Source organism: Myotis myotis, unplaced genomic scaffold, assembly GCF_014108235.1.
Source record: "Myotis myotis isolate mMyoMyo1 unplaced genomic scaffold, mMyoMyo1.p scaffold_m19_p_8, whole genome shotgun sequence".
In the NCBI taxonomy this organism is placed as follows: domain Eukaryota; kingdom Metazoa; phylum Chordata; class Mammalia; order Chiroptera; family Vespertilionidae; genus Myotis; species Myotis myotis.
In genome coordinates this window covers 31909041-31935506 of record NW_023416390.1, presented here as the reverse complement: position 1 = coordinate 31935506, position 26466 = coordinate 31909041, and the positions used below count along the sequence as shown (strand labels likewise).

General features: G+C 58.2%; 3 protein-coding genes across 6 annotated transcripts; all 3 read right to left on the bottom strand.

Moving 5' to 3' along the window:
• Positions 1–1281: 1281 nt before the first annotated feature.
• Positions 1282–6980, bottom strand: CHRNG (cholinergic receptor nicotinic gamma subunit). Its single transcript, XM_036320455.1, has 12 exons — positions 6923–6980; positions 6589–6728; positions 6354–6398; positions 6065–6174; positions 5359–5514; positions 4211–4308; positions 3720–3920; positions 3421–3535; positions 3111–3225; positions 2175–2391; positions 1829–1962; positions 1282–1520 (listed from the first exon to the last, which is right to left on the bottom strand). Exons 1-12 carry the CDS (start codon positions 6978–6980, stop codon positions 1347–1349), a joined length of 1563 nt encoding a protein of 520 aa, XP_036176348.1. The 3' UTR covers positions 1282–1346.
• Positions 6981–11453: 4473 nt separating this feature from the next.
• On the bottom strand, positions 11454–20835 carry CHRND (cholinergic receptor nicotinic delta subunit). 3 transcript variants are annotated; one of them, XM_036320653.1, is made up of 14 exons: positions 20770–20835; positions 20628–20690; positions 18755–18908; positions 18430–18575; positions 17971–18015; positions 17346–17455; positions 17024–17179; positions 16737–16846; positions 15523–15723; positions 14383–14494; positions 14131–14245; positions 13444–13648; positions 13234–13352; positions 12357–12539 (listed from the first exon to the last, which is right to left on the bottom strand). In XM_036320653.1, the coding sequence occupies exons 3-14, from the start codon at positions 18804–18806 to the stop codon at positions 12357–12359; spliced, it is 1554 nt and encodes a 517-aa protein (XP_036176546.1). In that variant the 5' UTR covers positions 18807–18908; positions 20628–20690; positions 20770–20835. The 3 variants fall into 3 exon arrangements, with proteins under 3 accessions (XP_036176545.1, XP_036176546.1, XP_036176547.1); XM_036320652.1 differs by lacking the exons at positions 20628–20690; positions 20770–20835 and adding an exon at positions 20206–20326 and having other exon boundaries at positions 11454–12539; XM_036320654.1 differs by lacking the exons at positions 17024–17179; positions 20628–20690; positions 20770–20835 and adding an exon at positions 20206–20326.
• On the bottom strand, positions 19343–24631 carry PRSS56 (serine protease 56). Of its 2 annotated transcripts, none has more exons than XM_036320650.1 (13): positions 24532–24631; positions 23539–23646; positions 23085–23138; positions 22804–22993; positions 22404–22503; positions 22157–22316; positions 21790–21932; positions 21396–21558; positions 21020–21196; positions 20770–20934; positions 20628–20690; positions 20206–20312; positions 19343–19829 (listed from the first exon to the last, which is right to left on the bottom strand). In XM_036320650.1, the coding sequence occupies exons 1-13, from the start codon at positions 24629–24631 to the stop codon at positions 19539–19541; spliced, it is 1821 nt and encodes a 606-aa protein (XP_036176543.1). In that variant the 3' UTR covers positions 19343–19538. The 2 variants fall into 2 exon arrangements, with proteins under 2 accessions (XP_036176543.1, XP_036176544.1); XM_036320651.1 differs by having other exon boundaries at positions 21399–21558.
• Between the last annotated feature and the right edge of the window lie 1835 nt (positions 24632–26466).

Here is a 26466-nt window from a genome sequence, read left to right as displayed (position 1 = left end):
CAGTGAAGTTGGGAGACTCATCCCAGGTGACGAGTCTAGCAAGGCTTACAGGGACCAGAGCTGGTTCCACCATCATCAAATTGCCTCCTGGATTTAGTCTCTGCTCCAAACACAGCGGGTGCACACACGCACACACTGGAGTAAAGGAAATGGTGATTGAGCCCCAAAGCCAGCAACCCTGTAGTTGGGAGAGGGGATTATTTCCGGGATACTCTTCCCACCCCCAACAATGTTGCGTTGTCAGGGCTTTATGTGGCACTTACACATTTTTTAATCACCTTCACCCGCACCTTTGATCCTGTAATGATCCTAAACTCATACCTGAGCCCACAGTTAGAGATGAGGCAACAGAGGCTCAGAAAGCACAAATGACTTGCTTAAGTGTACCCTCTTATCACCGACAGAACTCGCGCCCCATCTGTACTCTCAAAGCGTGGCCTTGCCTCTCCCAGGAAGATGTCAGCTAGTCCTCTTGTTTCCTAAGTGGGGTCAAGGGAGGCTGGTCAGGGTCTCCTCCCTGAAGGCAGAGCCCAGCAATTCCCTGTTACCTCCCAGCCTCCCTACCTAGCTCTTCCTTAACCATTCTTTCGGGACCAGTGCAAATTCCCTGCCCTTTGAGAAGAGAAGCGGGGAGGGGTCTGTTTTCCAGGCTGTGGGATCTTTCTCAGTGTCTAAGATTGGGTCAGAGTTGGGAATGCTGGACTCCAAACCATAAAGCAACCAGTGTTCTGGGAAGCCACTCTTACTCGGCTCCAATTTGCCCATCTGAAACATTAGGGATATAGTGACTTGCTTTTTCATGAAGCTGTGAGGAGCTCTTAACAATGGGAAAAGATAATAAAACTCATGAAATATGTTGTGATCAATGGCAAAAAAAATGCATATGAATAGAAAAATCACTGGTGCAGATGAGTACTGGGTGCAGTAAGGCAGTGGAAGGAGATGGCAGCTGGGGTGAGCTGCCATCTTCTTTTGAGAGATCATCGGCTTCGATTCTTCACATTTCTCTTGACTTCCCTCTTTTAAGAGCTTGTAGGGAACTCATCAAAAGAAAGGGAGGCCCAGGCTTGGAGAGATAGGACCTTACTTAGTTGGGGGCATCATGCAAAATGGAGTCGTTAGGACTTCAAAAATTCTGAGAGTTGATAATGCTTTGCCACTGGCCCCCCACAGCACACCCTGCCCACAGCCCATCCTCAACCACTCCACGACTCCAGCTCTGTCTCTTTATTTCTCCAGCTTTTCTCAGGGCTGTTTGGCTTCCACGGCCCTGAAGGATGCTTCCATGACCTCAGCAGAAGGACACAGCTGGTAATTCTCTGAATGGTTAACAGCAATTGGTTGACTCAGTCAGGAGAGGGCAGGTAGGGGTGAGGGTCTCCAGGGAATGGCAGGGCGGGCACCCGGTTGTAGTGCGCCACGAGGAAGATGCCGGCAGTGCCACAGACAAAGAGGGAGAGCATGGCCAGGAAGCAGACACGGTCCAGCACACGGCCCACTAAGAACCACTCCTTGTTCCCCTGAGGGTGGAGGCAGAGTGTGGGATGACCAGCGGGGGCACAAAGCCTGCCCTGGGTCCTGAACCGTCCTTGGCCTTCCAGCAGGCCTCCATTCTCCATTTCCTTGGGCCCTTCTAACCTACTTCCAAGTTCCCACCTGGCTTCTTCCATGGTCCCCTCGCCCTGATGCCCCCCCTCCTCCCCAATCCCAACTCTACGTTTTCCATCCCATTGCCCTACCATGGTCACCCCATTCATCCTGTCCCCATGTCAGGTCCCAGCCCCTCACCAGGTACTCACAGCAACCTCCCACTCCCAGACTGGCTTACACTGTCAAAGTGATTCCGCTGGTGGTGTGCACGGGCAATGAAATTGCAGGCTTCCACACAGGCCTGGATGGCTGGGGCCGCCTGCTTCAGGCTGCCACACAGCACCTGGCTCTGCCCTGGTTCCGGGCCTTTCTCTGATGAGATGAGAGGGTCAGGTTTGTGAGTAGAATGGAGGAAAAACAGGCAGAGAAGGTGGCCTCTCCTTAGGGACCCCAGCCCCTCCCTGCCCCGTCGGTACACTCGCCCAGCACGCATCTGCAGTGCCTGGTGCTTTGGCCAGCAGACAGCCTCCCATGGCTGGAGTCCATGGGGAGGACTGTGCCCAGAGTCACACCCTCTGCCTCACCTAGTTTCTCCAGCGCCGCCCTCACCAGCCCATTGCGCCGCCGCTGCCGGAAGAGGAGTTCACTGCGAGGCAGGCAGAGGGCCGCCTCCTCCCCACCTGAGGTTGACCACTCTGAGGAGGAGCCATTCTGGAGCCTGGACTGGGCATCCTGCACCGCGGCTGTGGCCAGCGGGCGCACGTGCATCCGCAGCAGCTGGGGCAAGAGCCGCAGGAACACCTGCGGGGGGGGGGAGGGGGGGGATGTTCTGGGCATTAGCGTGGCAGCCGCGCTGGGCTTTGCAGCAGAAAATGCAGGTTGGCACAAAGGGCTCATGCTGCTGGAGGCCAGGAGGCAGCACATGAGGGGCAGTGGCTTGGCCCTGATACAGCTCGGCTCTTCTGTCCTGGGCATTTTGAGGCCGGGTCCCCGCATCTTGTGCACATCAGAATCACCAGGGCACTTGTCCCAAACACAGGTTCCTGGGCCCCACCCCTACTATTCTGGCCCAGGATGTGGCAGGGGCCCTGGGAATCTACATTTGTGACAAGGGCCCCAGCTGATGGCTGCGGGTGGGCTGCAGGTCACACAAGCTCTGGAGCCAGACTGCCTGGTCAGAATCCTGTCTCCTCCACTGTCTACCTGTGTGACCTTAGGTAAGTACTTAACCTCTCTGTGCCTCATTTCCTCATCTGGAAAATGGAGATGACACTAATACCCACTGCACAGAGGTTTCACCAGAGTTAAGTCAGTATGTGTGATATGCCTGCCACTAGGTAAGCACTCGATAGTCAATATTGTTATTAACTCATTTGGGCACGTGCTTCCAAATACACACAGACCAGATTTGCTGCTGAGTATGGCACGTGAGGAACATGCACAGGGACAGGGGTGCCAAGGAAGGTGCATGTCAGTGGACGGAGCAGGAAGGTGCTAGAAGGGGCAGGGAGGGACCTTGCCTTTCGGACCCCTCGGGCCATGGAGTGTGTGTGGGGGGACCGCAAGGACACGTTGAGCACGACCACAGCATTCACAACAATGAGGATGGTCACCACCAGGAGGAAGGTCAGGTACCTGCCGGGATGGGGTGGGGTGGGCAGGAGGCTGGGCTGGCCCTTCAGCACTACATACCCAGATGCCAACCCCACCCATAGCGGCTGCCCCCCCAGATCCCTTGGGTGAGGGGCTGGCATTGGGAGGGTGGCAGGAGGGCCGTGCCCAAGAAGGGAGGGGGAGGAGGTGGGCGGCAGGCGGGAGGACCAGCCTTACTTGCTGATGAGTGGCACTGCCTGGGAGGTCTCCGGCACCTTCTTAGCCACGAGGAAGAGGAAGACAGTCTGGGCCAGGAGCACGTTGATGGCAACGGTACACTTCTGGCCACCCGCTGGGGGTGACCAAGAGGCTCTCAGAGCAGGTCTCTGTCTCCCTGCTGTGGGGCACTCCCCCCGCCCCACAAGGAGCGCACTGCCCTAGTCCTGGGTCGTGGTGCCACTCTTTGCCCTGCCAGCTGTCCCCTCTGGCCCGGGCCAATGCCACCCGCCCCCCCAGCCCCCAAAGGCTCCAGGTACCCTTGGCAGGAAGGAAGTAGATGAGGATGGCGACGGAGGAGATGAGTACACAGGGTGCGATGATGTTGATGACATAGAAGAGGGGCTTGCGCTGGATGAGCAGGTAGAAGACCACCTTCTGGTGGCCTGCCTCCTCTGCCGGGGCCGCAGCATCCAGGAACATCTTGGCCGGCCGATGCCGGATGGCCCACTCTCCGTTCTCTGTGGGTGGCAGGCCGGGTGGGCACAGCCATGGGCTGGGCGGACCCCTGCAGCCCTCTCGTGCCCGTAGAATTGCCATCAAGGGGCAGAAACAGTGAGGGAAATCGGACACTTAATCCCCCTCCCTCCAAAATGGGAGTCATTATCATGAGGAAAATCAGAACTTTGTAGGCCTTTAAAAACCCATTTTATGGTTCGCTTAGTTTCATCTTGAGCTGCATGGGAGGGACTTGATCCTGGCCCAGCCTTATCCCCACAGCCAGGTCCAGCAAAGGCCCTGGTGGAGTCACCTGTGAAGGCCTCGGGGTCGATGAAAATCCACTCGATGGTCTGACCATCTTCCTGGCTCAGCTGCAAATTGATCTCATTGGTGCTGTAGGTCTGGGACCTGGGGGGCGGGGAGGGAGGCAAGGTGAAGCTGGGTGTGTACAGACCCAGCTGTGAGGTATACGGTATAGTCATCTGTGGGCAGTTTTGCCTCAAAAAGTGCAGCCAGCCCTGGCTGGTGTGGCTCAGTTGGTTGGAGCATCATCTCATATACGGAAAAGTTGTGTGTTCGATTCCTGATTGGAGTACATACCTGGGTTGCGGGTTCGATCCCTGATCTGGGCACATACAGAAGGCAACTGATCAATGTCCTCTCTCACATCAGTGCTTCCCTCCCTCCCGCCTTCCCTCTCTCGCTCCCTCCCTTCCTCTCTAAAGGTCAATAAGCATATCCTTGGGTGAGGATAAAAAAGAAAAAGTGCAGTCAATAATCTCTGAGTTCTCCACAAAACCCTGGCAACAGGACGAGGGGCCCTGGGGCTCTTTAGGGCCCTGGAGAAACCTGAGTGGAAGGGACAGGAGGCTGCGGCTTAGTGTGGTCACCTGGTGTCCAAGGGCCCTGGGTTACTGTGTTCTGCTCCTCCACTGCCTCCTGGGCAGAAGTTGCCAAAGGGCAGAACAGAGAAAACCCCGTCCATACCTGTCTGGTCTGTTTACTGAGGAGGGTCTCCCTGCAGGGTCTTCCTGTGGAAAGACTGCTCCTCTAAACTACAGGAGACCGTCCCCCAGACCCCCTCCCACATGTACAGATGAGAAAATTGAGGCAGCCCCACCTCTCCCCTGGGCTGTCGGGTGTAATGGTCTTGCAGGTGGTGGCACATGTGTGTGCATCATGTATGTTGTAGCATGTGTAATGCCTTCTGATCCACCCATGCCAGATATTCATTTCTCCCCTTGGGGCACAAGAGGGGAAACTGAGGCAGTGAAGGAGGATGAACGAGGAGCCTGGGGCTTAGGAGGGAAGGACATAGGTGTCTGGATCTTAATGTGCACAGAGCCCCAGAGAGATGGAGCCAGACCCCAGGCCAGAAGCCTCATGTCCCCGACCTGGCCAGGGCCCCTCTTAGGGCAGCTCCCTAAGGCCCCCCCTCGCCCCAATAAATGGCCTCACTGGAAGATGAGGGAGCAGTTCTGCCAGTCGAAGGGAAAGTAGGTGACAGAGACGGGGCAGGAGGAGCGGAAGATGGCAGGCGGCAGCCAGTAGACGCAGCCGTCAGGCGACACGAGCACGTTGCAGTAGAGGGCCACCTCGAACACGCCGTCCACGCTGTGGGCAGGTCAGGCCACGAGGCTGCTGAGACCCTCACCCGGCGCCATCCCTCTGCCTGGGGACACCAACCCCTCCTGTGGGCCACGCCCTGCCTGGTCCCCACCTGGCCACAGGAACCACCACCTTCCCTAGCACCTCCCTGCCACCCCCACCCACCCAGGCTCCCCAGGCCCCCCATCCCATCACTGCCACTTCTCCCGCTCTCTTCCAAAGTGGTCATGATAGCCACTAACATCTGTTCATCTCCTGCAAAGAGCCAGGATTGAGTACAGCGCTTTTCCCGTCTGGTTGGCGCTCGACAGCTTCCATAGGAGCCGTCCTTGTCCCCACGTTAGAGGGAAGGGAGTGGCCCAGCAGTGATGGAGCCAGTTCTGCAAGCAGCTCTGGCTGGACTGGGCTCCAGCACCCGCTCTGCCTAGTGGTCTGTGCCTCTGCAGGCCCCTAGTCTGCATCCTCTGTCACCTCTTTCTTCCCAGACACCCCTTGTCCTGCTAGGCCGGTTCTTGTGTCCTTTGTCCCCCAACCCTAGCCCACGTCCCCTCCTCACTTGTTCTCCAGCACGACATCTGGCCGCCACACCATGGTGGACGGCACCCTCAGCACCCACAGGCCTTCGTAGTCCTGCGGGTCCCAGCGAAGGCGATAGTCGCACCACTGCTGCAGGGAGAGGGGGGGTTTGCCAGGCCCTGCTATCTGTTGTGCCACACCCCAGGAACAGGAGCCCAGCCCAGCGTGCACAGAAGAGGCAGGGAGGGGAGGAGGGCAGCTCTGAGGGCCTTGGGGCCCCATAGTGGGGGGCCCTGTGAGAGGAAAGAGGGTGAGAGGTGATCTCTTACCATCTCTATCCAGACATTGGTGGTGAGGGCCTCCTCTCGCTCATTCTGGGGGTACAGACCGAGATATAAGCCCCCAACAATTGTCCTCCCCAGATACTTGTCCCTACAGGCCATTGTTGGGTCCCCCAAGGACCCCAGCCTCTTGGGCAGTCTCCATGGGAGTGTTCTAGCACCTTCTTCTCCCTAGCAGGTCCCTGGTCCCTCCTCCCTGTCACCCTACAAGCCCGTAACTCACCAGGGAGATGAGGTTGGTGAGGGTGAGCTTCAGGCTTACGTTGACCACGTCCGCATCCCGCTCAGCAGGCCGCAGGTGGGGGTTGTAGCTGTGCATCAGGTCGGCCAGCAGACGCTCCTCCTGGTTCCGGCCCTGGGCTCCTGAAACAGACAGCGGTAAGCCTGGGCGCAGGAACTTCGGGGCAGAAAGAGGGGAAGGCCATGAGAGGATGTGACATGGAAAGGCAGAGAGCTGGGTTGGGGGCAGGCGCCAATAGCCCTCCAGTCCCTCTGTCTCCTGAGGCCTTGGTCCCCTGCTCCGGTCTTCCCCGGGCCCCAAGCCCCTGTGTCCACACCCAGGCAGATAGCCAGCAGCAGCAGCAGGAGGAACAGCTGCCCCTGACCCCCGTGCATGGTGTCACAGCTCTCCAAGGGGACAGGAGTGGGACGGCAGCTCCCAGGTCTGAGGCCGAGAGATGCAGACTCTGGTCTCATGTAACAGCCCACACTCCCACCCCAGTCAGCCCGGCCAGGCTGGCCCAGCCCCACAGCTGTCTGACCACAGCACTGTCAGCTGTTCTAGGATGGACAAAATGCCAGGCTCGGGTTACCTGGGTTGGGGAGGGGACAGAGGGGCCCGTCAGTCCCAACAGAGATGGTCCAGCCTCCATCCCCCCTCAGGCTCAGTTGTCCCAGATTCATGTCCAGCGGGGAAGCTGAGGATGCAGCCAGGGCCTCGTGGGTGTGGGAGAGAAGGCAGAGTGCTTAGGAAGAGTCCCTGCTCCTGCTGCCTCCAGCATGTCAGGATTTGGGGAAGTGTGAAGACTTTTGGTTAGGCAAGCTTTGTACCCGACTTTCTCTATGACATGGCTGAGGACCCCAAACCTCTCCCACCAGCCTGACATCTTAATGGATCACTCCACTGGGCCAAGACACCAGAAGGCACAACGCCTACAAGAAAGATGCATGATGTGCCCCAGGCTCTGACACCTTAACACAAATCAGGGTGTCAGGTCAGGATCCTTCCTGTCTCTGAGGCATGGGTCCCAGCCTGGTAAGCTTTGTAGGAAGGAGGGCTGAGAAAGATCTGAAACTTGGGGCTCTTGTGAATAGTACAGGCCTTCAATAGGGGTTCCTCAGTATTTATTAAATCATCTGTAGGCTTATGGTAGGCACAGCTCTAGGCTTGGGGGACTCGGGATACATGGGAGCTGCTCGCAGAAGCTCACAGTCCATGGGACAAGAAGTTGTGCTCCCTGAGAGTCGGATAAGGGAACCTAGAAGGGCTGGAAAAGAAGCTCCATCCACTTCATGGTTTGTGGTCACAGGAAGGGTGGGGCGAAGCTGATCTGGAAGCCGATGGCTGTAACACAGGCTCAGGCCACCTGTCTTCTGACCATCTATTCCAAGCAGACAGGTCAGCCTGTCCCAGTTCATGGGCAAGGCAGAAAATTCAGTTTCCCGTTCATGCCACCCACCCATCAGCACCTCAGGGGGCAGGGTGGCAGATGCCTCTGAGGTCTGGAGGAAAGCACCATTTGAGAACATGTCCCCACCCCACAAATGAATGATGTCTGTGGCTTTTCTTTTTTAAAAAATATTTTTTATTGGTTTCAGAGAGTAAGGGAGAGGGAGAGATAGAAACATCAATGATGAGAGAGAACCATCAATTGGCTGCCCCATTCTGGGGATTGAGCCCACAACCCAGGCATGTGCCCTTGACTGGAATTGAACCCAGGACCTTTCAGTCCGCAGGCCGGCGCTCTATCCGCTGAGCCAAACCAGGTAGGGCAGTCTGTGGCTTTTCAATGTGTGTCAGTAAACCGGAAGTCATCTGACATGCCCTGTCCTTGGCGATCCAAATGAGAGGCTGGCTCAGATCCCAGCCGCCGTAGCAGGGCCACAGCTCCTCCTGCCCTCACAAGGACTTAGAGGAGGGGAGGCGGTAGTGGTAGCAGCTGCCTCCCTGGACATCTGCTTGTTCTGTGTTATGTGGGTGGCTCGGCTGCCCTCCTTGCATTCAGTCCTGCTCTGGGCCCCACACGTGATTTTCCTTGACAGCACCCCCACCCCAAGCTTTGATCTCCCCATGCACCTAGGGCTACTTTCTCTGGAGTTTACAAAACCAATGCCTCCTCTTCCTACTCTGCCCTCTGGTGCCCCCAGACTCAATTGCCTGACCCATTTTGCAGAGCAATAGCTCTTCCCTCTAAAACCACACTTTGCCAAAGATCATTCATGGCTTCTGCTCATGGCCTGGCTTCATGGACAGCTGGCCACCTATCTCTCTTCCTTTCCCGATACCACCCTCCCAGGCATAGGTCCAGGCACAAGTGGTTCAACTGATGCTTCAGCATTTTTCACTTTGCCTTCTTCTATCCCCACAGTGTTTGGGAGGGAGGGAAAAGGGAGAAGATGGAGACTGGGTTCCCTCTGCTTTGAATTATGCCACCTCCCTATGTATGAAGCTTTAAACTCCTGTTTTCTCCTCTCTGCTCTGAGAGAGTGGCTGAGAAGTCTCCTTGGTTCTAGGGAGGGTACATTGCCTTTGAGGAGTGGCAGTTTCTGGCCTGGAGGGGTTAAAGGGAAGGTCTGGGACCCATCAAGAGAAAATCTTCTGTAGGCGTCATTTATTGTCTAACAACTACTCCATCACCACCTTCTACTCTAGAGGCCGGCAAAGTGAAATGTTCATTTCCCAGGCTCCTTTGTAGCTAAGAGTGGCCATGTGATAACTAATGGTATGTCTGCAGAAGTTGGCTGAGGGGCTTCAGGGAAGCTTTTGCTTCCTGATAAAAGGGGTCAGAAATGGCTGGCCCCTTTCCTGCCTTGAACACAGATGGGCAGTGCGGAGCTGTGGCAGTCAGCTTGCAACCTGGGGCAACAAGCCTGGGTCCCTGAGAGCTTTGTGGGACAGCTGAAGCAACGATGCAACCACGGCCCTGCGATTCTTATTATGTGAGAAAGAGGAAACCTTACTTCTTTAAGCCATGACTCTTGGGGTTTTCTGTTCCTTGTATTCCTAATGGAGTCATCACCCTTTGAAAGAGGGGGGGTAGCCCAGCTGGCCTGGGGAGATGTGTAGGGACAGCTCTGGCTTCATGGACAGCTGGCCCCTGTGGGTGTGACTTCCTATGGGGGGAAGATGATAGAGTTCCATGCCACCCAGAGAGTGGACCAGTCCTGACAGCACCTGGAGCTGGAGTGCTGGGGGAGTGGGTGCTGTTGGGGGACCCTCTGTGGTTCTGGGAACCTGTACAACAGGCAGTTTGGATTGGGTGTGGCATTTGGAGTTGTCTTTTCTGGAAGGCTCACAGCTACCTGAGCTAGGCCTGACACCACTGGTTCACCTGTTGATTGGGATGTGTAAGACCCGCTGCCAACAGCACCATCGTGTGGCAGAGAGAAGCAACGACTGGCCGAGGAATCTAATCCAGGCCCCTTCTCTGTGTTAGAAATAGGGACCCTCTGGGAGTTGGTGGACCGAAGTGGTGGACTATTCCAGGGACTGGTCTCCTGCTCATCGACAGGTGTAAGTCCAAGCTAGTTTCCCTATTCAAAGGGAATTAAAAATGTGTACCTTGAATTTGTAGATGATTTATATTGGAAGGCAGAAGTAGGGTCAGTTTTGGTATTTTCCCTCAGTTCCATTGAAAAACTAAACATGTCACCTTCTATACAGCTGAGCTCACGAGGCTATAGACACCTTCTGAGGGAAATGGGGTGAGCTGTGAAGACCTGAAGCCTGGACCTCAGGAGGTGAGTAATAGGGCCATCGGCACCTGCTCCAGTTCTCAGCCACCACACCAGGCTTGGATGTAGAAGACCTCACAAGAGGGGCCCATCCTCGGTGACTGAGGCCCCCCAATGAGAAACGAGATAAACAACCACCTCTTAATTTGTGGGACACATGTAGCAATTCTCATTTTCACAACATCCCGTGAACGGGTCTTATTTTATGCGTATTTTGCAGATGAGAAAACTAAAGCTGAGACACAAAGAGTAGCTCGTCCAAGGTCCCACAGCTCCAAACTACGCAAAGCTTTGTCTCTTAAAGCAACAAACTTTTATTGTCTCCCACAGCTTCTGGGGGTCAGGAACCAGGAGCACCTCCGCTGGGTGGCTCTGGCTCAGGGGTTGTCGTGGGGCGTGTGATCTTGTCCAAGGTCCTACTGGGGCTGGAGGACCCACTTCCAAGTTCACCCAGTGGCCGGCCGTTGGCAGGAGGCCTCAGTTCCTTGCCGTGTGCCTCTCCATAGGGTGCTCATCATGCCTCCTGGTTTCCCCATGTGAGAGTGAGAGTGAGAGTGAGAGTGAAGGAGCGGGACAAGAGCAGGGCGAGGTGGGGGCACTTTGATGTCTTCCATAACCTAACCTCGGAAGTGACATGCCATCACTCCTGCCTCATTCTATGGGTCACCCAGACCAACCCTGGTATGGCGCTACATGGGGGTATGAGGACAGGAGGTGGGGATCACTGGGGCCGTCCTGGAGGTGGGGTACCTCACAGAACCTCCTCCAGCTCTTCCAGTTTCAGCCTTTGGCCCTTAGGATAAGATTGATGGAAGTTCCCTTTGGGGTAAAGTTGCCAGATTTAGCAAATCTATACTAATAAAAGCCTAGGTGGTCCTCGTGCCCTCACACGACACCCTCATGTCATCACAAGATGGCCAGCAGGGGAGGGCAGTTGGGGGCGAACAGGCCTGCAGGGGAGGGCAGTTGGGGGCGACCAGGTTGGCAGGGGAGGGCAGTCGGGGGCGATCAGGCTGGCAGGCAGAAGAGGTTAGGGGCAATCAGACAGGCAGGCAGGCGAATGGTTAGGAGCCAGCAGTCCCGGATTGTGAGGGGGAATGTTCCAGATTGGAGAGGGTGCAGGCCGGGCTGAGAGACACCCCTTGCCCCATGCATGAATTTCGTGCACCGGGCCTCTAGTAAATATATAAAATGTACAGTTAAATTTGAATTTCAGATAAATATGAATAATTTTTTAGTTTTGCCAGGCAACCCTACTTTGGAGGAGAGGAATAGGTGACCATAAGGGGATACTCTGGGGGAGGGCTGAGATCTGGGGCCCTAGGGTAGCTCATGTGAGCTGAGGTTGATGGGCTGACCTCTGGCCTCTGTAGCTGCTGGGTCCAATTCTCCTACCCGAGTCCTCAGCTCCCCACAGGGACCCAGACAGAATGGCCAAAGCAGAAAGAACTGGGAAGGACATTCTGAAACATTGGTGCTCCCACCTCTGCCCAAAACCTCCTTCCCTAACGGGTCTGGAAAAGGAGGCTCTGGGGGGCCTCAGAAGCCAAGGATGAGGGGTTGACAGCTGCAGGAACCAGGAAGTGAGGGCACAGGAGCCCACCTGCTCTACCCCCACCTAGAGGAAGGGGAGGCAAGAAGAGGCCACTGTCTTTCTCACAGAAGGGTCCCAAAAGGCCAGCCTGAATGACATTTTCCCTGGCCCTTGAGTCAGGCCCCTATCTCCCCAAAAGTCGTCCTGACCCACCCACCAGTCAGTGTCCACTCTCAGACCTTCTCAGTGGCTCCTGTCTTTATTGAGGAGTGGGGCTTCGCCTTTCCTTGTCTCAGGAGGCACAGCTCATTTCCACCTCAGCCGTGCAGAACCAACTTGGCTCAAGTCTCAGGGCCAGGAGTCGCCTCCCTAAGAGGAGCTTGTCCTTTCTCAGGCGCCCCTGTCCACACAGCTACTGCCACCCCTGAAGGCCCATCCCTTTCAGGCACAAAGCCCCACCGAAGCTGCCTGGGGAGCTGGGCCAACCCAGGCAGGGAAGCCCTTTAGATGAAACGCTTGTCTTGCTCCAGGTAGGAGAAGGGGTCCCCGGGGAAAGGCTTGGATGGGGGCTGGTTGTAGGCGCCCTGCAGGAAGATCCAGGCCGTGCCCACCACCATGATGGGCGTCACCACAAACAGGCAGAGTTGGTCTACTGTGCGGGCTATCCGGTTCCAGCAGTCCTTCTCCTGGGGACAGGGAGGGGTGCAGAGACAGTAGGATGAGGAGGGCCCGCAGACCACAGGCCCATGCCCCAAGCAGGCGCCCAGTGACAGACGGGTGTCAGTGGGAGCCACCTCGGGTTCACAGCAGAGGGGGGGCCTTCTGCATGTCCCCAAGGCCCAGGCCCTACTCTGGCCACAGGCAGGTTGGTCATTCTGTCAGTCCAGGAGACTAAGAGTGGGGCCACAGTCTTCATCCCAGCCACTCAGTGCTGCTGGTAGCCCCCATGGGAACTGGAACATGGCACCCTTTTCTCAAGAGAAAATTTTAGAAAGTTGTGTTATATGGAACAACCATAGAAGGCTGCCTTTTAAATGTCTGGCTGTGTCTGTAGTATCAGGCTTGGGAATTGAGCAGGGAGAGAAAATGAGTGTGTGCCAGAAATTGGCAGCTGGGAGAAAGAAGGGACCCTAAAGGATGTCCAGAATGTGAAGACATGTGCCTGTGCATACACCTGAGTGTGTGCCTGGCCCAATGAGCTGTGATGGGGTTCTAGGCAGGGGCCTCCCATCTCTGGGGGGCCTGGGTTTTGCATCCATTGTCAACTTCTTCATCTAAGTGGGCATGTGTCTCTGAGGGGAACTGTGGCCCCTTGAGATAGGCTACCCTTGACCAGCACACAATGTGAACACCTGTGCATGCGGCCCTGCGGCCACTCACCTCATTGTAGTTGTTCTGATCCCTCATATGGTTGACGATGAAGTTGGCCCCCTCCACAGCTGGCTTCAGCTCACTGAAGAGGTCATGCTGGGCCTGCTCAGAGCCTGCAGGGGGCTGGCCTGAGGGGACAGATCCGAGGCAGGCATGAAGCCCACCCCCCACTCCCCCACCTCCCACGTTGGGGCCCAACCCCGAGCCACCGGGACCCACGTGCTGTGGTGAGGCGCCGGGCCAGCCCGTGCCGCTCTGACTGCTTCTCGAACATGAGGTCACTTCGGGACTTGAGCGAGAAGTACTCCTCGGCCTTGGAGATGTAACCCAGGGAGCTGCTCCTCCGGACCAGGGCCCCAGGGCCGGGGCTGTCCTCCTCTGGGACGGACATGTGTAGGAACTTGGGCAGGGTCTCTAGGAAAAGCTGTGGCAGATCAGGGGGACACAGGAAGGCCATTTAACCAACACGGGTTACCTTCACACATCCAAACACCCGTGACTCCATTTCTGACTGCCACGAAGTACCAGGTGGAATTTTATAGATGCACTCAATTGTGTCAAACACCACCCAGATAAGCTATCAAACATTATCCCCAAAAGGTTCCCTCTGCCTCCCCACATCAATTCCTTCTCACCCCCAGAGGGAACCACCATCCTGACTTCTACCTCTAGCATTTGGTTTTGCCTGCCCTTGAACTTCATGCAAAATAAATTGTGCAGTCTGTGCTCTTTTGTGCCTGGCTTCCTACAGGTAACAGTACACCTGGGAGAGTTGTCCACGCCGGCTGGCGTGCGTAGCAGCAGTTGGTGCATTTGTACTGCAGGGAGCACTCTCCCGCATGAAATAGCTCAGTGTTTTTGCCCAGACACCTGTAGGGGGACCGGTGGGCTATTGGCAGCCCTCACCTTCTTGACCCCCTCGGACAGCACGTGGGTGCTGGGCGTGCGGAAGTGGATGTTGAGCACGATGACACAGATCACCACGACCATGGCCACCAGTATCATGCCAAAGAGCAGGAACCTGTGGGCACACACTCAGCCTGGAGCATCCAGGGTGTGGCAGGACATGGCATGGCATGTCAGGGTGATGTGGGGCATGGCGTGGCGTGGTGGGGTGAGGCGAGGTGGGGTGTGGTGGGGAGGAAGGGGGTTACATACTTGCCGATGAGGGGGATGGCTATGGATGTGGCCGGCAGCCGCTTGGAGATGAGGAGCAGGAAGACAGACTGTGCCAGCAACACTGAGATTGCCATTGACGTCTTCTCTCCACCTGAGGGAGCCTGGACTTAGCCGTGACCGCTGGTCCCAGAGGATCCCACTGTGGACCTCGCACCATTGTTCACAATACCATGGTGGCCTAATTAGCATAATAGGCTTTGGAGCTAAAGTGACTGGAATCAAATTCCGGCTCTGACACTTACTGGCTGGGTGACCCTGGGTTTGTAGCCTAACCTCTCTGTGCCTCAGTTTTCTCAACTGTTAGATGTTGAGAGGACCAAGTGGGAGAGTATATTAAATGCTGGTCACTCCTCCTGGAACTGAGTAAGACCTCAAACACCAGCTGTCACCATTGGCCAATGCCCTGCCACTCAGCCCTCCTAAATAGCAGATCTGTGTCCCTCCTGCACAGACAGTACCAGAGTAATACCCCAACTCCTAGCCAGGCCCTGAGCAAACCATGTGGTGGCCACTGTGGTCACGGGTCCAGGGCCCTGCCCTAGCACCCTTTTTCTACGTGCAATGCACCGCTCACCCTGTCTCAAACAGGGGCAGGGCTGGGTGGCATTTGTCTCTGGGACTCGCTGTGCCTGTTCATAGTAAATAGTCCAGAGCTGAGTAAGTGTAGGTGACACGTGCCCTTCTAGAACTGGTAAGAGGGGGGTGCGTATCTCCATACCCTGGTTCTCTAGAGCTCCTATGACCCCCACCCCCATTGACTCAACTACTGATGGCCTCCTGTGTGCCAGACCCACAGCCACACATGGTGACCACGACTGACCTGACTCCTGCTCTGGCTGAGAGGCAGTCTAGGTCCTTGGAAAGTGAGAGGGAGAAGGGGGGTACAGGAGGGACCCTGTTCATTTGGGGGATGTAGGACAGGGTCAAAGAGCCCCCCCCCTCTGGCTGGCAACAAGCCCCTCATGCTGGACCCTGGGCAGTGGTGACCCCCAGGGAGCTCCCAGGAGGAAGTGAGAGGCTGGGCTAGGTGGTCATTGCTCTGGTGACCTTGGGGGTGGGAAGAGGCTGCCTAGGCAGCCTGGGAGCTGGGCCAGCACTGAGGCCAGGTGAGAGGCTCACAGTCGGCTGGCAGGTAGAAGACCAGGTTGATCATGAAGGAGATGAGCACGCAGGGCACCAGGATGTTGATGATGTAGAAGAGTGGCTTTCGGCGAATGATGAGGTAGAAGGTAATGTCCTGGTGGTTGGGACTGTCCAGCGGGGCACTGGGGTCCATGTTGATCCTGGCTGGCCGGTGCACTATCTCCCACTCCCCGTTCTCTGAGGGCAGCACACGGACACCGTGGAGTCAGTCTGGGCAAGGGAGCTAAGGGGGGCCTCGGGGCAGGATGAGGGACTGGTGGAGTGAGCCATCCCCAGGGGCAGCCAGGCCTGTCTGCAGGGCTCTGAGGGGGGCATTCAGAGGAGGGCTCAGGTTTTGTTTGTGGGTCTTTCCCTGGGGATTGGGATGGAGGTTTCCATCTGCAAGGGAGAAATTTTCCTCTGGGATCAGTTTTTTTGTTTTGTTTGTTTTTTCTCTTTGGAAAACATGAAAGCTAAGGCCATATGTGGCTCAAATATGGAGTCTTGGGGATAACAAGGCAGTGAGAGTAAGAACCCCCTCCCCCAAAGTGTGATGGATCAGCAGGACGTGGGTCTCCTCTGATGGACAGGGGTGACCCCATAAAAGATCTGAGCCTGGCCCTAGCTGGTTTGGCTGTATGGATAGAGCATTGGCCTGTGGACTGAAAGGTCCCAGGTTTGATTCTGGTCAAGGGCACATGCCTGGGTTGCGCGGACTTGATCCCCGGTAGGGGGCATGCAGGAGGCAGCCAATCAGTGATTCTCTATCATCATTGATGTTTCTATTTCTCTCTCCCTCTCCCTTCCTCTCTGAAATCAATAATTAATATATAATTAATATATGATAATTAATATATATATAATTAATATATATATACATAAAAAAATCTGAGGGACAGAAAGACTAAGCACCCCCTCACCTGTCAGCCACATCCATCCCCAGGGACCTGCTCAGACGCAGAGGGTCTTCTGGCCTGGGCAGAGGCGGGGGTGGGGCACGGTGCTCCTCTGACTCTGCCTTGGGAACACAGTCCCCCAGCCACACTTCGTTTCCTCTCAGCGTGCTGGATTAGTGTCATGTGAGTGTGTGTGTCAGGTGTGGGTGCACAGACGTGCGTCTTGGGGGTGTCGGTGTGACTGTATGTGTGTCTGTGGGGGAGGTCCTGAGAGGCCTGCCCATCTGCCCACCCACCAGCTGCTGCTCCCAGCACCTGTGAAGCCCTCAGGGTCGATGATGATCCACTCCACCGGGTATGAGCGGCCATCTTCTTCTTCCTGCTTCAGGCTCAGGGTGATCTCCTTGGCCGTGTACTTGAGCGAACTGGAGAGGGCAGTGGTAGAGGGTAGTTCTCAGCCACTGGCTGGAGAAATGCCGCATGGTCAGAGAGGCCACTGGGGGGGAGGGGAGCTCTAATCTGGACAGACCAGAAGCCTCTGTCTGAAGGTGGCCCCTGGCAGGGTGTCCTGGGGGGAGGGGTGGTTGGAGCAGTGGGTGCACCTGAACTTGAGGGAGCAGTTCTGCCAGTCAAAGGGGAAGTAAGTGACGGAGATGGGACAGGAAGAGCGGAAGATGGCAGGTGGCAGCCAGTACACATAGCCTGATGGATAGATCAGCACGTTGCAGGAGTAGGAAATCTTGAAGGAGCCGTCATTGCTGGGGGACAGGGACAAGGGCCACAGTGAGCATGGGCCAGCTTCCAAAGGGCAGGGTTGGGGGAAGCAGAGGAGGGGGGGCAGGTTGGGGCTGGAGGGGGAGGCTCAGGATATTTAAGGAAGGGGGTCGAGTGATGAGGGGAGGCCAGGGAGGGCTGCGGCTCAACTTGTTCTCCAGCACAATCTCTGGGAGCCACAGCATGTCAGGGGGCAGGCGCAGGACGCTGATGTTCCCAAAATCCTTGACATCCCACTGCAGCCGGCTGTCCGTCCAGCCCTGAAGGTGGACAGGAATGTCAGAGGTGGGTTCTGCTATTGTCCTGGCCCCTTCACTCCCCCCAACTTCCCTGAGGGAAGACAGGGCAGGGTCTAGGGCTGTGACAAAAGAGGTTTGGGGAGGTGGGTATGGAGTGGGGACTCGGGTCTGTCATGCAGGGCTGTGTAGGATGCACACTACACAACTAAAGGAACAGTATTTCCATTGTGGATGTAGAAGGTGTATGTCAATGTTATGAACTTCTGGCAGGTGGCAGAGGGTGTTTTCTAATAAAATCAGGATACTGTGACAATTTCCCACAGATGAAGAATCCCAATCCGCCCAAAGGCCCTGTCTGGGCTGGTGGCTGCACTAGGTGGGCAAGGGCAGCTGGCTGGGGTTTCTCTGCAGGCAGAAGCCAGTGTCTCCCGCAGGAAAATGTCTGAGGCAGGCTGGGGATTCCCGAGCAGAAGCGGGCACAGGGGAGCCTAGGCCCTTCACCTCACCGAGCCCTGCTCTGCGTGGGGTGTTCTTACGTGCTCCATCCACACGTTAGTGGTGAGAGTCTCCTCGACTTCTTTCTGTAAGAAAACAGGAGGGCTGTCCCCAGGGTCCTGCACCATTCTTTCAGCTGTGCGCATTCACCAGGCATCTCCTCCTGGCTGCCACCCAGGGGAATCCATGGCAATTGGCCTGACCAAACTCCTACCCCAAACACTCAGGAGTGGGTGGGCAGGCCAGGGAGCAGGGAGGACACAAAGCTTCTGAAGTGTGTCTCGGGTGTGATATGGGGGACATCCCAGAATGACAGCTGGAAGGGAGCGTATTAGCCTGAGGGTCTGGGCGCAGCACAGGGCACAGAGAGAGGAGCTGCTACAGGCCGGCCCTCGGCCTTGAGCTTCCCTCGTGGCCATCCCAGTCCGGGAGAGAGCCAGACCTCAAGGAAACTGTCCCTGCCCTCCAGTCCCCAGCCAAGCCATGGGGAGGCCACTCACCAGAGAAATGAGGTTGGAGAGGGTGAGGGCCAGTGAGACGTCCACGCTGTCCTCTTTGTGAGCCACAGGCCGGAGCTCCTTGTTGTAGCCCTTCTCCTTAAACAGGTACCGGATCAGCCGCTCCTCCTCATTTAGACCCCAGCAGCCTGGGGATAGTTGGGGACAGGACGGGTGCTGGGCAGGGGCCCAGGAGCAGGGCCCTGGTGGTCGGTCCTCCAGGGAGAAATGGCAGTGGGAGTGGGGAGGGGGCCGTGAGGCTGGGGGAGGGACAGGAGGGCCCTGTGCTGTGGGGGAGCTGGGTGGGTGGGATGATGTCCAATCTTACCACACACAACCAGGGTGGCCAGCAGTCCCAGCGTTAACACAGGCCCCTCCATCCTGTCTCACCAAGTAGGTCTTGCATCTGCTCCTCCTGTCCACTGGGCTGGGGAATGTGGGTGAGTGGCAGAGGGGACAGGTGCAGAGTAGGGGTGGAGGAGCTGAGGAAAAAGGCAGCCGGAAATGCAATCTGATACCTCTGTGCTCTGCTGTAGGGCCGAGAACCCGGGGCAGGTGATGAGGGGGTGAGGATAGGAACTGGCTAACAGGGCAGAAGCCCAAGGACATGAGGCAAAGATCCCAGGCTAGGAGTCTCCACAGCTAGCCATGGGGGTGAGGGCTGGGTGGAGGCAATGGACACCGTGGACAATGCTGGTCAGCCACGGATCAGGGAGTGGTGATAAGCAGATCAGCTGCCATTTCTTGAGTGGCAGACAGGTCTGCTCAGATGGGGGCTTAGCAGCCCTGTCCCCTGTCTTTGTGACTTCTGCCAACTGCTTCTGGAGGCTGGGCCTGCCCTGCACGGGCCCCACTCCCAGAGAGCTGATGTCCCCCATCCAGTTTCCATCCCACAGAAGCTCCAGCATTGTCTCCGTACATCATAAATAACATTTATTAAAGCAACTGTGATTTTCTGATGACACATCTGGGAAGACACGTGGGGCCCAGGGCCCAGGACCCCCACACATCTGGGCAACTGCAGCAGTGACAGTTTGTCATTGTGCTCCCTGAACCCTCCCAGGCCCTGGGAGCAGTAGGTCCTAACCAGAGGCTGGGGGTCTAGACATGGCTCATGGCTGTCTGGCTGGAGGAACCTGAGGGCCCAGTGGGTGGTGCCCCTTCCCCCCCAGCTCCTGGCTCTGCCTTGCGCCCATCCAGGCTCCCTGGGGCTCTGCCTTGGCCTGAGCAGCCAAGCGGAAGGCCTGCAGGGCCTGCGCCAGCAACCGTGGAAGGCTTCGAGCCAGTGTGGCTGGCTCCAGGCCCACCAGGCCCCCGAAGACCACATGCTGGTCCCCCAAGCCAGCTCGAACCCAGGCTCGGAAGAGCCCTGTTATCGTCTTGGAGCTCAGATCAGCCAGGACCTGCAGAGGGAGGAGGGTGCTCAGGGGTTCCAATGCTACTCTTGGTCCCCTCCTCCTGGCCCCCCAAACTCTCACCCAAACCCACCCCCTTCCTTTCAACCCCACAATCCTGCACACTTTCTGCTCACATGGACACCCCTAAGCCCCTCTACTTACATCTTCCCTCTCCGCACCACACCTTCATACCCACCCAGTACCCTAGCTCACACACAGCTGCCCTCCCCCCACCTTCCTCTTGTATTCCGACCCCCCAGGCTGTGGGGGTGAAGATCCTCCCTGCTGCTGGGGAGGATCCCGTTCTGTCCCCCTACCAGAGCTGACCCAGGTCTGCCTTCAGAGGCCACTGTGGAGGAGTCTGGGAAGCCTAGAGAACTACCTCCTGGAAGTCCATGGCCAGGCGCTCTGGGGGGACCTGAAGGATCCAGGCATGGGTGTCCTGGAGGGTGGCCAACTTCTGCCGCAGGGGCTCCAGGCCAGGGCAGTCTGCAGGAGAGACACCAGCATGGAGCTGGCATGGGTTCCCACCAGTACCTCAGGACCACCTCCATGCTACAGATGGGGAAACTGAGGCTTAGAGAGGTTAAGTGATAACAAAGTCGATTTTCTGACACTGATGAGGGCACAAAGCCACAAGTAGCCCCAAAGGGTCAGTCCCCTGTTTCAGGGGAGGAGTAGAGCGGGTCTGCTGGTTGCCGCGGGGGAACTGCTTCCCGGTGCAGATTCCAGGAGAATCCCCTCCCGGCCTCCGCCAGCTCTCGGCCTACTCCCCGGGCGACTGTCGGCAGGGGGCGTAATTACCGCGCGTGTCTCCGCGCTGCTCTGGCCTCCGCTTCGGGAATCCGGTCCCTGCAGCCGGGGATCCTGGGAAGACGCAGGATTAGGCGAAAGCCTCTGCCGCCCAGGGGTGGGGCCGGGGCTGGGCTGCCAGGGCTCGGGGTACCTGGGTGCAGCCGCTGCTCGCGGGCGCGGTGCCTGGGAGTCTCCCGGAGCGACGGAGCGGGGCGAGCCGGGGCCGGGGCCTGGCGCCGCATCCCCGGGCTCGGGCCGAACAGCTCCTGGGCGCCCCGCAGCAGCTCCAGCAGCGTGTGCGCCAGCAAGCGCAGCTCTGCGGCCGGGACAAGGGTGCGGTTGGTGATCAGACGTGGGCGAGGCTCCCTGCTCCCCGGCCCAGCACGGGGAACCGGACTGACCGCATCGCCGTCGGCGCTGCAGGCATTGCTGATGCGCTAGGGACACACAGGCGCCCTTGGGTCCTGGGCACAGGCGGGCATAGAAGGCGCAGGGCGGGGTGGCGTCCGCCGGTGGCTCCTCGGGCGGCTCCCAGGCCAGAAGCTCCCTGCAGCTGGGCTCGCGGCTGGAGGGGGCCGCTGTGGAGCGCCGCGGGGGCTTGTTCACCCCCCGCCCCTCTCCCCCCGTATTGGGCCCCCGTCCCGAAGTCCTGCCTCAGAGAGGGGCTTTCCCGACGCCGAAGGGGGCTGGGGGCACGTGGGGAGGACGTGAGCTCGGGCTCGTCCCAGAGCTGTGGGCGGGACTCTGCAGAGGGGACAATAGGAATCCAGCACTCACCGCTCATCTGCTGCTGCAGCCAGTCCCTGAACACGGCCACGCGGGTGTAGACCCCTGGCTTCCCTGGCTCCCCGCATCCGTCCCCCCAGGAGGTGATTCCATACAGGACCTCTCTGGGGCGGGGGTCAGGCTCAGGACAGGTGAGGGGGCCTCCAGAGTCTCCCTGTGGGGACCCGAGCCAAGAGAGAGGGCACTGCATCAACCCCTCGCTCCGACCCCACTTGGCAGCCTTACACCCGCAGGATTAGGCAGCTCTGACTCAACTGGGGTTACCACTCTTGTACCCATTTCAGCCACGAGGACATAGAAGCTCAGAGAAATTAGTGACAGCCTGACCGCAGAAGGAAAGTAGAGAGCGGCCCACCGGCGCCCTCCCATCAACTGGGGCTCGTACCTGGCATGAGTCGATGCCCCCCGCCAGGTAACCGGCACAGAGCATGGTGCTGGGGCGAAGCCCGGGGCCCAGGGCCCTTCGGCAAGTGTCTGCGCTGAGCAGGGGCACACGGGCCTCCCTCAGCGCCTCAGCCTCAGGCCCATCTACAGGAAAGCGGAGGAGTGGGCTCAAGCCTGGAGGGCAGGGGCTCCGTTTTGAGGGTCCCCCCTCCCATGGCACCCCCTTGATTCCTCCCCTTTTGCAAGATCGGGCAGTGTTTTGCGAAGACAGCTAGGGTAGGTCTGATTCGGTACACACTCCCCAGACTTCATCACCCCAGACCCTATTCTCCCAGGGCAAACCCTCGCGGGTCCAGCCCTGCCGGTACCTTCGAAAAGGGCCCCCCAGCCTGCGATGGCGCAGGCGGTGCCAGCAGCGGGCTCCCGGGGTCCCTGGGGCAGACACACGGGGCGCGCCGCCCCTCCCGGGCTCACGGGCGTCCACAGTTGCACCAGGGCAAGGTCGTTGTGAAAGGTCCGCAGGTCAAACTAGGGGGAGAGGGGCGACGCGGGGTCAACGAGGTGTGCGATGGAGATGCTGTTCCAGCTCCGAGGGCCTGGGGGCTGCCCTCTCACCTGGGGGTGGCACAAGATGCGGTTCACCAGCACCTCCTTCACTTGCTCCCCCCGGGGCCCCTCCGCGAGCGTCACCGTCCACAGAAGCTCGTTCGGGGCGCTGCGTGGCGAGCCGCAGGTTCCCTGGAGGCCCTGCTCCCGGCCCACGGGCACCACCCAGCAAGCCCGCAAGCCCAGCTGTTTCCCGTCGGGGGGGCAGGGAGGGCGAGCCTGGGTGAGGCCGCTGCCGCCAGCGGGCTGAAGGCGCGCCCTGGCGGGGAGTCGCGGGCGCCTTGAGGCCGGGAGCTGGGGAGCAGGGCCGCCGCCGCCAGGGAGCAGCAGAGACCGGCCCTCGCGCGTGTCGCCCACCCAACGATCCGGGGTGACCCGGGCTGGTCAGAGGCTTGGGGGCCGGACGTACCCTGCGAAGCAGTGAGCCGCCGTGAGCACCCAGGACGCCGCCACCAGGACGCCGCCACACAGAGGCTGCCCGCTGCGTCGCAGCCGCACCAGCCAGGGCCAGGCCCCGGGCTGCGCTGCGCTGCCCCCTACAATGCGGCCAGCGGCCTGCGTCACATTGACCTTCCCCGGGCGCCTCTCGCCACATGGCCCTGCAAAGATGGACCGACAAGTCCTGGCGTTCTCACCATCGAGGCCGACCTGCTCTCAGCCCTGTCCCCTTGGAACTTTTTTCAGCCTCACCTGGCTCAGGTGGGTCTTGGAGCAGGGGGGCTTGAGGCCTGAGGTGCCCAGGTCCTGCTGAGAAACAGACCATTTGAGCTTTCCTGCCATCCTCCTGGTCTTCCCTCTACCCCAAGCTGTGCCCAGCCCTCTCTCTCCCCTGGGCTCCCTTTCTTTTGTGGCCCCTCCCCCCCCCCCCAATAGCAGTCAGTGCCTGTCTCAGCAGCCACAAACTCACTCTTCACCAAATGAGCTCACACTGTGCCTTCCCTCCTGCCCTTGCACAAGGGGTGCCCCAAGCCTGGCATGCATGCGCTTTCCTCTTAGACCTTCATAAGCCTTGTCCTGTTGCAGCCCCACTCAGTCTCCTCTCCAAGAGGCGTCAAGTCAAGGGAGGGGGTGGGGTGGACAGGAGAACAGTCCCAGGTAGTTGGTGCAAGCTCACCTGTGCAGGGGATGGTGCGGTTGGCACAACTTTGGCACTCACGCAATCTATGCTGGATCTCCATCGCCACTAGATTTACGGCCCACCGGGCGCTCCTCCGGGCGGCCTGCAATGCCTTTGTCCCCTGGGCCGACAAGGCTGCTGGGACATGGGGCACAGTCATGCTTGGTTGGGGAGGAGCTGTGGGCTTGTCCTCCTTGCCCCAGCTCCAAGCCCTGCCTTGGGAGACCCACAGGGAAGCAGGCTGGGCTCCCGGAGCGCTGGGGTGGAATAGGAGGAGACAGAGCCCCAAGGGCCCAGGGCCCAGCACTCAGAGCCAATGGTTCTGGATTCTCAGCCCAATATATCTCTGTAATTCAACTGGGCTGGAATCTTTTTTTTTTTTTTAATCCTCACCTGAGCATATTTTTCCATTGATTTTTCGAGAGAGTGGAACAGAGAGGGAAAGACAGAAATATCGATGTGAGAGAAACACATCGATTGGTTACCTTCTGCATGAGCCCCGACCAGGGCCCGGGCAAGGGAAGAGCCTGCAACCAAGGTACCTGCCCTTGACCACCATCGAATCTGGGACCCTTTGGTCCACAGGCCAACGCTCCATCCACTGAGCCAAACTGGCTAGGGCTGGGCTGGAATCTTTGAAAAGGGCATTTCCTTAAAAACCTTGAAGGAAAAACAGTATCCTGAAGATTCAGATATCACAGAACTCAGATGTATTGACACAAAATGACTATGGTTGAATTGCCCACCTTTAGGCCCAGAGAGCCAAGGGGATGCTCTAGGCTCTGTCCTCCCTGCTAAACTTCCCTGATGCACACCCTCGTTGGCTCCCCTTCCCTTTCCATCCTCATCTTCCCCCTCCCTCTCCTACCTGGGTTCCTCGCCCCTTCTCCCTGCACAGTGGGCAGAAGAAGCCAAAGGTCCTTGTGAATTCAGGTAGCAGGCTCATGTTCCTCTGCCCGGGACCCACTTCCTCTCTGCTCCTCCCTCCTTGGCCGCTCCCTCAGACCACCCCGGGCTCACCTTGCAGGGTGCTGGGGGGCAGGTGCATGTACAGCGGGTGCCCATGGGCAGACCATGGGTCTGGGAGGGGCAGCAGCAGCAGCAGCATAGCCAGCAGCATGGTGATCAGGAGCCGGGGCACTGACCCTGTTCTATTCCCCCCCCCCCCCCCCCGGGGTCCACCCTCCAGGCGCTTATCCTGTGGTGCCTGCCTTTCTGTCCCTGAGCACTGAATTCAAGTCATCTGACCCTATTCTTTTACATCAAAGTTACCATTTCCCTGGTCATCCCTCACCTGGTCCTTAACTCCCGGAGCCCACAGAGGAATGGGGCTTAGGGGGGTATATAGAGGACAGATGGGGGAGGTGCATAGGGGGGGCTAGGGCTGAGGGAGGGCACAGGGTAGTGGGCTCAACCCTCACCTTTGAAGTTTCGTCATCCGGCTCTGAGGCTCTGAGGCCCCTTCCCTCAAAGGAGCCCTTGTTTCTAGGCTCCATCAAAGGGGCCTGGACAGCCCAGAAGAGCTGACGGTTAGGCTGGGGGCCAGGCAGAGGGGGGCTGATGGGCAGTGGCTGGCGCTGTCTCCAAGGCTCAGATGGAGGGTTTCCCATCTGCCTCGATTCCCTGAGGAGTTCACAGCAATGCTGGGGACAGATAATCTTGGGGGAGGTGGGCAGGGGTTGTCTGAGGGTCCTGGGCAGCCCCAGCCCCTGTGGAGGTGCCTGAGCTCCCAGCTCCTCTGCCCCTAATTGCTTGGCAGCATCCCTCCCCAATGTGGCCATTTCTAAAGATGATCAAAGCGCCCTAATTAGTGCCGTGATTGCCTGACTGGGGGTAGTGGGGTGGGAAGAGGCAGAGGCAGGCGGACACTGGAGTAGCCCAGAGAGGAAGGCGGGAGATGAAAGGCCCCACCAGTGGCCCAGTTTGGGGAGGACAGGCCCCAGCAGCTTCTGACGCTCTCCCAGACCTCCCACCCCTGTGCAGGGCCTGCTGGGCCTGTCCAGCATTGTTCTCAGTGGCTATGACCCTGAGCTGGCAGAGGGAGTCTTCTGGAGTCTCACGGGAAGGGCTACAACTAGGCAGCTCTCCTGGGACAGAGTCCCCACCTGATGCCCTTCTGTCCCCCAAAATGTCCTGGGGCCCCCAAAATAATCCTGTCACCCCAGTTCATGCTGGTGACTGCAGGGTGGCTTGGCAGGCCTGGTCCTTTTCCAGAGTGGATTCTGTCCTGACATCTCTCCAGCCCTTGTTCCTTCTGCACAGGTGAACGAGACTCTAATGGGAACCTGCCCCACTTGGTGAGACAGAGGCTCAGACCTGCCGTGATAGGGCTATGGCTGAGGTTCTGGGGTTCCCTGGCCCAGGCAAGCCAGGGGCAGGTGCCCTTCCTCTCTCCCTGCCAAAGAATGGAGGTTTAGGAGAGACCCATACACACTCCCACCCTCACTGCAGCTTCTGAAACTCGACCTGGCCCCAGGGTAGGAAGAAGAGCTTTGCATCAAGCCAGAGAGGGGAGTTTCAATGGACAATTTGCCAGGAGAAGATTCGAACCTGGCGGGTGTTGAAGGCTCAGAATTTGGCTTCATGTTGGGAAGGAAGCTGCCCCTTCCAGTGGGAAAGGAGCCTCGCCCAGCACAGAGAAGTGAAATCGTTTTAAATCTCTATCCCGATGAGATGAGAGTCCCCTATAAGCTGGCGAGAGCCCTTGGCAGTGTGAGCTTGGTCACTTGTCTGCTGTAGGGGAGCAGGGCTTTCTGTCTCCTCCCTGTGGTGTCAGCATCTGGGACAGCCTGACACACTATTTGCTAAACAAATGAAGGCATGAGTGATCAGTACTGGTCACTCATGCTCCAGGGCTGAATTCCCTGCCTCCTGCATGACAACCTCCACCTGCCTAATTTGAGCAGGGGGGGGTGGTGGGGGGGTGGGGGTGGTGGGGGGGTGGGGGGGTAGGGG